At 41.5% G+C, this 12,069-nt stretch overlaps 1 protein-coding gene across 1 annotated transcript in view; it reads left to right on the top strand.

Annotated features, from left to right (window-relative positions):
- The first annotated feature begins 563 nt into the window (after window positions 1-563).
- LOC133788728 (uncharacterized) overlaps window positions 564-12,069 on the top strand; it is a 30,555-nt gene continuing 19,049 nt past the window's right edge. The window contains exons 1-2 of the mRNA XM_062226318.1: window positions 564-740; window positions 858-945. Coding sequence (XP_062082302.1) covers window positions 660-740; window positions 858-945 — 169 coding nt within the window. The 5' untranslated portion in view covers window positions 564-659. The remainder of the gene's footprint in view (window positions 741-857; window positions 946-12,069) is intronic.

The raw sequence follows: 12,069 nt of genomic DNA, 5'->3' as shown, positions 1-12,069 counted from the left end.
CCAACTATCTATAATTTTTGAAAACCAAAAGCAAAGAAGACTTTCATCAAAACAAACAAAAAAAAACACTATATAAGAACATAAATTATTCATACAAAATTTAATGAGAACTTTCATCAAACAAATGAGGTACAAAGTATTAAACAAAACTCTTTTACATACCTCATTACAAGAAAGCAAGCTTCAAAAATGGCTTGAAAATTGGGATTGGCTCTGTCGTTGGTGAAGAAGGGAAACAATATACTGTTCATTCGTTGCTAAATAAAACAGTATCAAACATGGGTCTTTCAATCGTTGTTGTCGGCTCTGTCATTGGGATCGGTGGTCAGTTCTGGCCCCGAAGACAGGGGAAGCTTGAAGGTGGTGATCGGGGGAGCTCGACAGAGACGAAGGAAAATCAAACTTTGAAAATAGAGAGAAGGTGAGGAAAATGTGGGAAGAATTGGAGAGTACTCAGCTTATACTTTTAAACGGTATTATGGGAAAACGGATTAAACGGATTAAAAAAATGAGTACAAATATAAAGAAGTTAAAACGTGGGTACTATAAAAGTGGTTACCCAATCTAATTTTTAAGTAAATAAGACCAGACCAAAGCTAAAGCCCACTATAATATAAACGACGGAGACGAAACCCGTGGGGTTTTGGAGAAACTGGAAAATGGGGATGGAGGACTCAGCCGAGGCAGAGCAGACTGCCGTCGATACCACCTCGCTGGAAAATATCGAAGCCTTGCTTGAGGTATCTCTTTCTCTGTTATTTAAACTATTTTTATTATTAATTTCTTGAAACACATATAAACCGAGCTATGTGTCTATGTTTATGTTATCTGATTGTTTTTTTTTTTGGGTATAAAAGGCTGCTAGATACGATGACATTGATGATCTCACAAGCTTAGCTTCGACTGGTATTTCTCTCAATTTAAAGGATACACTAGGTCGAACAGGTTAGAGTTTTCTTTCTTCATGTATTCATTATAATTATTTATGATTATATTTGTTTGGATGGAATCATGGAAGAAATGGACCATGTTTTTTTAATTTTTTTTATTAATATTTTGTTGGATAGATGAATTGATAATTTCTTTTATATATATTTTATTTGAATGGGAAGTTTGATTTTTATTATATGTGTACAAAGCAATAATTTGCTAAGTAGAGAGCATAATAAACCCTGAATTCCAAAGAAACTAAAGGCGCGCGCACATGTGCTTATACAATATCTTAAGATTTTGTTTTCAGCTTAGAATCCTCCCCTAAGTTGTCTACTTTTTATGTATTTTAATTTTTTCTAAACAAAACATCGTACTTGTATTAATGGTAGAGTAATACAAGAAAAGTGGATGAAAACATCCATTAACAAACGCAAATATACAAAGGTACAGTGCAAGAATTCCAAAGAAACAGAAAAGTAACTCCAAACTCTGAGAAAAACAGAGAAAGGAATTCCTCTAAAATCTTTCACGTTGTACAAACCTAGTGTCCAATCGTCTCCCATAACACTTTTCGTTACTCTCAACATCTTCGTATATTCTATTGTTTCTTTTCATTCACATTGCCCTAAAAGTAGCTGATTAGCAGACCTTAACAATTGTCTTGCTTTGCCTTCTCTTTCCCTTGTCTGAAGCCACTGTTCAGGTCACGTTTAGCCTATAGAAAATGTCTGAAGTCTATGATCAACCCCTGCCATTACCACAGCCACAAAAATAACCCATTCTGAAGCTCATTCAGTTCAGATCTGCAGAAAAATTACTCAATATCTTTTTTGTTTACAAGTAATAGCCTACAAATAGGCTAGAATATCTGTACAATTAAGAGAGGATTGTATACCTACTTGTAATCTGCCTATTTAAAGGACTTTTGCTCATTCAAGAAAATATATGAAACAATATTTCTCTTCTCAAATCTTTATGGTATAAGAGCCTTCTCTTTCCCTTGTCTGAAGCCACTGTTCAGGTCACGTTTAGCCTATAGAAGATGTCTGAAGTCTATGAATCAACCCCCGCCATTACCACAGCCACAAAATAACCCATTCTGAAGCTCATTCAGTCCAGATATGTGGAAAAATTACTCGATATCTTTTTCGTTGGTCAACTAATTAGTCCTAGAATCAAGAAATATATACATAATAGGAAACTAATTGATTCGAGTTCACTAGCTGGAATAATTTCGAATTAATTCAAAATATTTGACACAATTAAATACAAAAATATACAATAGTTATTTCTACAAGATCACTACTATTCGGCACAATGGGCGGAACTTCTTACAGTGGTCTCAATCAGGTGGATGTATGTGCGTGGAAGAGCGATTGGGTACCTAACTGGAGATATAAGGCTCTAGCACCAACTGAATCCAATTATGCTGTTTGGGATGTAGAAAACTCTGAATGAAGATATTAGTGCTAACTATGTGTTATTTTACAACAAAAGAACTATGGGATAATTGGTTAAGGTTACCTAGATGTACTCTCGTATGGGAAATGAGTCCCAAATCTTTGTACTGCAATTGAAGCTTGGTGGCATTCAACAAGGAGATGAGGATGTGACAACGTATTTCAATTCTTTGATGAGAATGTGGTAGGATCTCGATCTCTTTGACGACTTGATAGGATTTACTTCCTATCAAGTGAATTTTCTGGACTTAAAAATGATCTCAAGGCTTTATTGAAACAAAGAATTGAAAATACAAAAGTAACACTCCAAACTTTCGAGAGGTTTGGATCTCTTCCACAAGAGCTAAGCTCTACAATCTTTACACAGTAATCTGACTCCCTCGGTTAGGGCCTTTGCTATTTATAGACTAATTAAAAATACATGAAATGACAAAAGTACCCCTTTGCTTAGTTGCTGCAGTAATTAATTAAAGAAACCAATTTATTACAAGCTCCTCCTCTTGTTCCTATCTCTCCGAGCATAAGTATATTTTAATTCAGGTCTACCATTTCCCCCCCTCCAAACTTTCACCTTGTTCTCAAGGTGAAACTCAGGAAATTGGTGTAGTATCATTTGGGAGTCTTCCCAAGTGGCCTCAAAATCTGGTAGGTTTCTCCAATTGATAAGTACTTCTTGTTCTCTAGTGGGACTGCCTTGTTTCTGTTGAATATCTAAGTCAGACTCTATGTTCATTTCCAACTCGGTATAGTTGGTGTAGCTACTGCCTTTCGGAGCAGATATGAAAAACGGGAAGTATGGCTGTTGTTGGTGGTAACTCGAGCTTGTAAGCCACCTTTTCGATTTTGCTTTCCACTTTGTAGGGTCCATAGCATCTTGCTGTTAGCTTTTCGTTCCTCCTTTGAGCTACAGATTTTTGGTGGTATGGCCTAATTTTGAGGTAAACCAAATCTCCTTGTCGAAACTCATCGTGATGCCTTGACTTGTCTGCATAACTCTTCATAGTTTGCTGTGCCCTTAGTAAATTTTGAGTTCATCTTTGCAACTCGATCTTCCAATAATTTATCAACTTCTGAAACTGGGGTTGTCTTGCCTTCATATCGGATTAGGTGTGGTTGATCTCTGCCATAGACAACTTTAAAAGGTGAACATTTGGTGGCTGAATGGTAATTGGTATTGTACCAATATTCAGCCCAACTCAACCAGTTTTGCAATGTCTTCAGGTTCTCATAGGAAAAACATCTCAAATAAGTTTCAAGGCACCTGTTTACCACTTCCGTCTTCCCATTGGTTTGTGGATGATAGGCTATGTTTCTTTTCAATACCGTCCCTTGCATCTTGAATAATTCTTTTCAAAATAAACTAATAAAGACTCGGTCTCGACCTGAAATAATGGAGAGAGGTATACCGTGAAATCGCACAACTTCTTTCGTGAATACTTGAGCTACCGACCGATAGTGTAGTGTAAGGGTGCTCGAGTGGAAAAAAATGGGCGTATTTGCTCAATTTGTCCACTACAACTAGGATGGTAGTCCAGCCATTCGAACGGGGTAAGCCTTCAATGAAGTCCATGGAGACCTCATCCCAAATTTGACTTGGAATGACTATTGGTTGGAGCAGCCCGACTGGGGTGGTGGCTAAGTATTTGTTCTTTTTGCAAACTTGACAGCCTTTAACAAAGTTGATGATATCTTTCCTCATGCCTTCCCAAAAAAATTTAGCTTTAGCTCTTTGATAAGACTTTATCTCCCCGGAGTGGCCTCCTATTGACGAGCTGTGGAAATCAGCTATGATTTTGGGAATCAATGTCGAGTTTTTAGGTATTGCAAGTCTCCCTTTATTGTACAACATGTCTTGTTCAAGTGAGAAACCCACATGTGACTAGTTGTCAGTGTTTAAGTCAGTTTTTATGGACTGGATAAATTTATCTGAATTTATTTCTGACTTGAGTTGATCCCAGTGTTGCCATTGGGAAACTGTGAGGGCGGCACACTCCACATTCTCGTGGATTCTTGATAGAGCGTGTGCTACTTTATTGCTAGCCCCTGTGCGATAATGGATGTCGAATTCAAATCCCATCAGCTTCAAAATCCATCTTTGGTAATCCGCTCCTATTACTCTATGTTTCAACAAGTATTTTAAAGCTCTGTTGATCTGTTTTAACAATGAACCGCCTGTATAGTAAATAAGGTCTCAATTTTTGAACTGCAAAGACGATGGCCATCAATTCCTTCTCGTATACTGATTTTTGTCTTGCTTGAGTACCCAATGTGTGGCTATAGAAGGAGATTGGGCGCTGCTCTTGTAACAATACAACTCCTAAACCATAGCCGGAAGCATTAGTTTCTATAGTAAAGGGCTTGGAAAAATCTGGCATCGCTAGGACAGGTGCTTGTATCATGGCTTGTTTTAGCTTTCTAAATGCTTCTTCAGCTTTATGGTTCCAACCAAACTTGTCTTTTTTGAGTTGTTCAGTCAGTGGTAGAGCAATCTTTGAGTAACCTGCTACAAATTTACGATAATAGCCAGTCATCTGATAGGATGAACCTGCACAGATAATTGCAAACAGCCCAGAAAATAGAATAGAAAATGGAAATGAAAGAGAAAAGAATGGGTGAGCCTTGATTGTATTGATATCTAGGAATTCGAGAGCCTAGTTCTCTCCCCCAAACAGGTTACAATCCTCAACTCTCTTCCGACCCGATTCCCTCCTTGCTGGATTTGGATATACCCCTTACCAATTCTTACTGTGCACCCCCTCCTAGACAGTCCCTTCTCCTATAACTAACTGTCTAAAATCTTATTCCCCTACATCAGCAACACGTGTCCCTTTTATACCCTTTCTACTATAGACATAAGTCAATGGAGGCCTAACAATACCGTCCCCTCGAAGTTGCACCTTGTCCTCAAGGTGAAAGTCTGGAAATTGCTCCTGTATGACGCTAAAATCTTCCCAAGTAGCTTCGAATTCTGGCAGATTTTTCCACTTGATCAACGCTTGTGGGGCTGTCTTGTGTATCCCTGGCCGTATTTCCAACACCGCTCCTGGTTCTAAAAACCATTCCAGATCAGCCTTCAAACTTGGGGGAAGTGGAGTGGCTGTCTGAGTAGGTCCCAGCGCTGCCCGGAGTAACGATACATGAAAAACAGGATGTATCGATGCTTTAGGAGGCAATTTCAGCTTATAAGTTGCCTGGCCGATTTTTTCCAGCACCTGAAATGGCCCAAAAAATCTTGGAGCCAACTTTTCATTCACTCGTTTTGCTACTGTCCGCTGGCGGTAAGGTCTCATCTTCACATACACAAAGTCTCCTACATTGAACTGAACATCTCTTCGCTTCTTATCCGCCTGAAATTTCATTTTCTGCTGAGCCCGCTGCAAATTGTCCTTTAACAAAACCAGGATGTCATCCCGCTCCTTCAAATTCTGCTCCACTACTGAAATGGGCGTACGGTACTGCTCAAGTCGAATGATTGGAGGAGGATCGCGGTGATAAACAGCTTTGAAAGGTGTCATACCTATCGAGACATGAAAGGTGGTGTTGTACCAATATTCGGCCCAAGGAATCCATGTAGACCACTTGCTGGGTTTAGAACTTACAAAGTAGCGAAGATAAGTCTCCAAACACCTATTAACGACCTCCGTTTGGCCGTCCGATTGTGGGTGATAGGCTGTGCTACGATTCAATGATGTCCCTTGTAACTTGAAGAGCTCCTTCCAAAATAGGCTGAGAAAAATCTTGTCTCGATCCGACACAATAGATCTAGGAATACCATGTAATTTAACTTTCTCCCTTACAAAAATGGCAGCAACTGTAGCTGCTGTAAATGGGTGTCGCAATGGTACAAAATGCCCATACTTACTCAATCTGTCCACTACGACAAAAATGGAGTCAAAGCCATTCGAAAGTGGTAATCCCTCAATGAAATCCATTGAGATATCCTCCCAAATCTGGTCTGGAACGGGCAATGGCTGGAGTAGACCCGCTGGGGATTGCGCGGCAACTTTTGTTGCTGACAAACACGACATTCTGTTACAAACTTATGAATATCTCTGCGCATTCCTGGCCAGTAAAGGTGCTCGGCGATTCGCTGAAATGTGCGAAAAATCCCTGAATGTCCGCCTAAATTGCTGCCGTGGTACTCTTGGAGGATGATTGGAATGAATGGAGATGTTGCTGGAATTACTGAACACCCTTTGAACTTGAGATAGCCCTGTGATAAAGTGTACCCGCCACTTTCTTTTCCCTCTTCCAGCTCTTTTAGTATTTTGGACAGCGTCGGATCTGAAGAGATATGAGCCTGTAAATCTGGAATGGACAGAATATTTGGGGCTGAAATGGCCAGCAATACCGGTTCTTCATGCATCCGCGAAAGTGCATCAACTGCCTTGTTCTCACGCCCCGGTCTATATAATATTTCAAAGTCATAACCCAATATCTTCGTCAGCCATTTTTGATGTTCAGTCGCCATTAATCTCTGCTTCAAAAGGTATTTTAAGCTCCTTTGATCAGTCTTCACAATAAACTTTCTGCCCAGTAAATACGGTCTCCATTTTTGAATGGCTAACACGATAGCCATTTACTCCCTTTCATAGACAGATTTCGTGCGCCCCCTTGCTGAAAGTATTTGGCTGAAAAAAGCTACTGGTCTATTTTTTTTCATTAAAACAGCCCCCAAACCGGTCTCGGAAGCGTCGGCTTCAACAATAAAAGGTGCTGAAAAAAAATCAGGAAGAGCTAAAACTAGCACTGTACACATTCGTTCTTTCAGCTTTTCAAATGCTTCTTGGGCCTCCACAGTCCAGCCAAAAGCATCTTTTTTGAGTTGGTCCGTCAATGGGCGAGCTATACTTCCATATCCCTGCACAAATTTGCGGTAGTATCCTCTGAGGCCAAGAAAACCACGCAAGCTTTTGATGTTTTTAGGGGTCGGCCAGCTGGCCATTGCTTCTAACTTTGCTGGATCGGCGGCCACTCCCTGCTTAGAAATAATGTGCCCCAAATACTCTACTTTTGGCTGGCCGAACAAGCACTTTTTTGCATTAACATAGAGTTGCTGCCCCTGTAATTTTTGTAAAACCAGCTCCAAATGCCTGACGTGCTCTTCCAATGACCCGCTGTAAATCAAAATATCGTCAAAAAATACAAGTACAAACTTACGCAAAAAGGCTCTAAACAACTCATTCATCAATCCTTGGAAAGTGGCTGGGGCGTTTGTGAGCCCAAATGGCATTACAAGAAATTCGCAGTGGCCCTCGTGGGTGCGGAATGCTGTTTTTTGTACATCTTGGGCAGCCATGCGAATTTGATGGTAACCGGACCTCAAATCCAGCTTAGTGAATATCCGGGCTCCATGTAACTCATCAATAGTTCATCTATTACTGGTATTGGAAATTTATCAGCCACTGTTTCTCTATTTAACGCCCGGTAATCTACACAAAACCTCCAACTCCCATCTTTTTTCCGAACTAATAAAACTGGGCTTGAGAAAGGACTTGCACTTGGGCGTATTATGCCAGCATTCAACATCTCTGTCACGAGCTTTTCAATCCCATCCTTTTGTACTTGTGCGTAGCGATATGGCCTTACCGAAACTGGCCCTACTCCCTCCTTCAACGTAATAGTGTGCTCCTTGGTCCGCGATGGTGGAAGGCCTTGCGGTACAGAAAAAACAGGCTGATATTTCTGCAAAATCTGGGCAACTTCTGTCGGAATAGTCGCTGAATTCGCCTCTGAAATCGCGGCCAGCGAGTATAATTGCACCCAAAAACCACCACCCTCTTGTTCAACTGTATGGATCATAACTTTCAGCGAAATTGGCGATTTACAGAGGCTTGGGTCTCCTTGTAAAGTAATCCAAGAACCCGCTACTTCAAACTTCATGACAAGAGTCTTCCAATTAACGTGCATATTACCCAAAGTCTCTAACCACTTAATTCCGAGAATTACATCCGCACCACCCAATTCTAGTGGTAAGAAATCCATTACTACTCTCAATGGTCCAAGATCCAACTCGACTTGAGCACAAATACCCTCTGCCCTTACTTTGCCTTCGGTGCCCAGTAATATGCCGTAACATCTCAATCACGGGCCAAGCTCCCAGCATTCCTATTAGCCCATGGGGAAGATATGCAATCCAGGCAGCAGTTGACGTGTAGCCCACTCCAATCGCCTCCGCCTCCCGGTGAAAAGAAGTTCTCGTTTGAAAGGTCCAGTTGACAGGGAACAGCTAGGGGAGTCGAAGGGACACAGCTAAGCCGGTTGGAAAACATGATGTGGGTGTGATGGGAATCGCTGCTGCCGAAACGATTTCTGTCGAAAGAAAGTTGTGTGTCGCCCCGCTATCGATCAATACCGTCACCGTTCGCTGTCCAATTCGCCTCGCCAGTTTCATGGTGTGCGCCGATGAAATCCCAACCAGCGAGTTAAGAGATAGTGTTGCAAGCGTTTCATCAGAGCCCCCTGCCTCCTCGGATTCTGGCAATAATGGTGGTGTCTCATTCATCACTGTTTCCTCGTCCTCATCTACAGTTAACAAAATCTGGAGTGATTTTTGTTCACACTCATGGCCCCTGTGGAATTTCTTGTCACATTTGAAACAAACCCCTCTGGCTTTCTTCTCCTGATATTCAGCCTCAGATAGGCGGCGCACATTCGGCAGCTTCCCCGATTTAGGCGCGCTGGGTACGGTGGTCGGCGACAGGGGTGGCTGGAAAGGCATCGATGGTGGCTGGAAATTAGATCCAGAACGAAGCGAATGGGGAATGGGGTTGGGCCGGCCAGCAACGAGTGGGCCCCAACTGGAAGTGGGCCGAGAAAGGTGAGATCTAGGGTTTAGACCCGAAGCCCAGAACTGATTGCCTTCTTCCACCCTTTGTGCAGTCTCCATAATGTTAGCCAACCCTGAGGGCTGTAAAATATGCAGAGCCCCTCTGATGTCGTCTCTCAAACCCTTCACAAAGCTCCCTTCTAAGATATGTTCAGGTACATCGGGGACCCTGGAGGCTAATGCTTCCCACTTCAATCGATATTCTCTGACTGTAGAAGTTTGAACCAGGGACATAAACTCTTCCGAAACTAATCCGATAGGTGCGGCTCGAAATCGCATTAACAGTCTTTCTTTAAGGGTCGCCCAAGATGTTATTGGCCGCCATTGGTGTTCCCACTGAAACCATGTCAACGCATCGCCTTCCAAACCCACGATGGCCGCCTCTAGCATAACCGGTTCCGTCATACGGCTCAGCAAAAAATAGCGTTCCACTTTGTAAATCCACCCCTCCGGATTCTCTCCCGCAAAGAGTGGCAACTCCATTCGTGGAGGCCGATAATCTTGATCGTGGTCCAGACCCGCATATGAAGAATCGGCCTGGCCGACTGCTTGTGGTGGCTGTTCAGATTGCCTCGAGTGCGATGGACTTGGATGAGGCATCGGAGAATGAGTAGTCGGCAGCTGGTGCGATTCGCCCTCAACTGCGCGCCTTTGACGATCAATGGTGGTCGCTGTCCCCTCCACTGTCGCCTTCCCTGCTACTTGCATCAGCTGAGCTAAGTGAGTAACTAGATAGTCCATCTTCTTCTCAATCGCAGGTAGCCTTTGAATTTCTGTTTTCAGCAAGTCGATTTCCCTGGGTAATTGCTGAAAATCAGATCTAACCTCTGTGAGCCTTTTCTGAAATTCTGATTGCACTGCTTCCAGCTTGTCCTCCTACATCTCATTCGGATTATCAGCCTTCTTAGGTCCCATTTGGATCTAATCTCTGATACCAATTTGATAGGATGAACCTGCACAGATAATTGCAAACAGCCCAGAAAATAGAATAGAAAATGGAAATGAAAGAGAAAAAGAATGGGTGAGCCTTGATTGTATTGATATCTAGGAATTCGAGAGCCTAGTTCTCTCCCCCAAACAGGTTACAATCCTCAACTCTCTTCCTACCCGATTCCCTCCTTGCTGGATTTGGATATACCCCTTACTAATTCTTACTGTGCACCCCCTCCTAGACAGTCCCTTCTCCTATAACTAACTGTCTAAAATCTTATTCCCCTACATCAGCAACACGTTTCCCTTTTATACCCTTTCTACTATAGACATAAGTCAATGGAGGCCTAACATCATCCCAAGGGATCCTCGTAATCCCTTCAATTTTTGGGAGTTGGCCAAGCTTTCATTGCCTATATCTTGCTTGGATCAATGTTTAAAAGGCGGTTTTGAGGCGGAAAAAAACGCACCAAGGCGTGCGCCTTGCCTAGCAGAGGTGAGGCGTACGCCTCACTGTAGTGAGGCGCCGAGTTGGGGTGACTGAAGCGGAAATTGAGAGAGGTGTATGCCTCGGGGTGTATTGTCATATGGACATTTTTTTATGCCCAAAAAGGCCCAAAATCAAACTAAAACACAACTGATCTAAATAGGCCCAAAAAATTGATAAAAGTTTGTTCTAGGATTGTAGAATCTAGGATTCTAGTTCTAGAAACAAAAGTTAACTTTATTTTAGAAATTTAGATAATTTATGAGATGTTTATGTTTGAGTTTTATCATACATTTTATGGTATGTTTGAGTTTTATGACATTTTTTATTCTATGTTTGAGTTTTATAAGACACATTCTTCTTACCGTATATTTTTAGGTGTTCTAAAAATATTTTTTTAATTAAATATTTGAGGCTTACGCCTCAATGCGCCTTGAGGCGTATGCCTCGCCTCACAAAAACAAAACGCCTTGAGGCGTAAAAGCGGTATTTCAAACATTGGCTTGGATCAATCGCAACCCCTGCACAAAAAATTATATGACCCAAGTAAGTGATGGTGGTCTTACCAAATTCACACTTTTTATAATTAATATACAAATAGTGTTTCCTTAATATTTCTAGAACAATATTCAAACGGTGCTTATGAGCTTCCACATTGGGACTATAAATTAGAATGTCATCAAAAAATACTAAGACAAACTTCCTTAGGAATGAACGGAATATGTCGTTCATGGCATCACAAAAAATTCGTGCAGTTTTGGGAATGTCTTTGGGTTTCATCTAGATTTGGTGATATCTCGTCTTGAGGTCCAACTTTGTAAAGATGGCAGCACCGTGCACCTCGTCTATTACTGGAACAGGATACTTGTATGAAATGTTGGCTTTATTCGGAGCAAGGTAGTCAACACAAAACCTCAAAGTGCCATCTTTCATTTTCACCAATAAGACTAGGCTAGAGTAAGGACTACAGCTTGGTTGAATGATCCCATTTTTCATCATTTCAGCTATTAGTTTCTCAGTTTCTTCCTTCTAGAAATGCGGGTAGCGGTAGGGTCGAACACTTATTGGATTGGTGTCTTCCATGATGGTGATAGTGTTCATGTCTTCTAAAAGGTGGAAAATCTTTCAGTGGCTGATGAACATCTTGGAAATCATTAAGAATTTGTTGTAAAAATTCTGGTACTTCCTTGCTGCCTTGGGGTTTCCCTTCCGCTTTATTCAGCTCCACTATGTACCCCATCTTTTCCTCTTTTATAGTCTTCAGCATGGATTTTAAGGATACCAAGGATCAGCCTAGGTCAGGCTCTCCCTTCAATTCTATCTTTCTTTTTCCTAACTAAAAATACATTCATTGTTCCTTCCAATCTGAGTGAGTTCCTTCAAGATTTTCTAGCCATAGTATGCCCAAAATGATATCTGAGATGCCTAGT

The sequence above is a fragment of the Humulus lupulus genome, chromosome 7 (genome assembly GCF_963169125.1).
Source record: "Humulus lupulus chromosome 7, drHumLupu1.1, whole genome shotgun sequence".
In the NCBI taxonomy this organism is placed as follows: Eukaryota; Viridiplantae; Streptophyta; class Magnoliopsida; order Rosales; family Cannabaceae; genus Humulus; species Humulus lupulus.
This window is presented reverse-complemented; position numbering and strand designations above follow the sequence as displayed.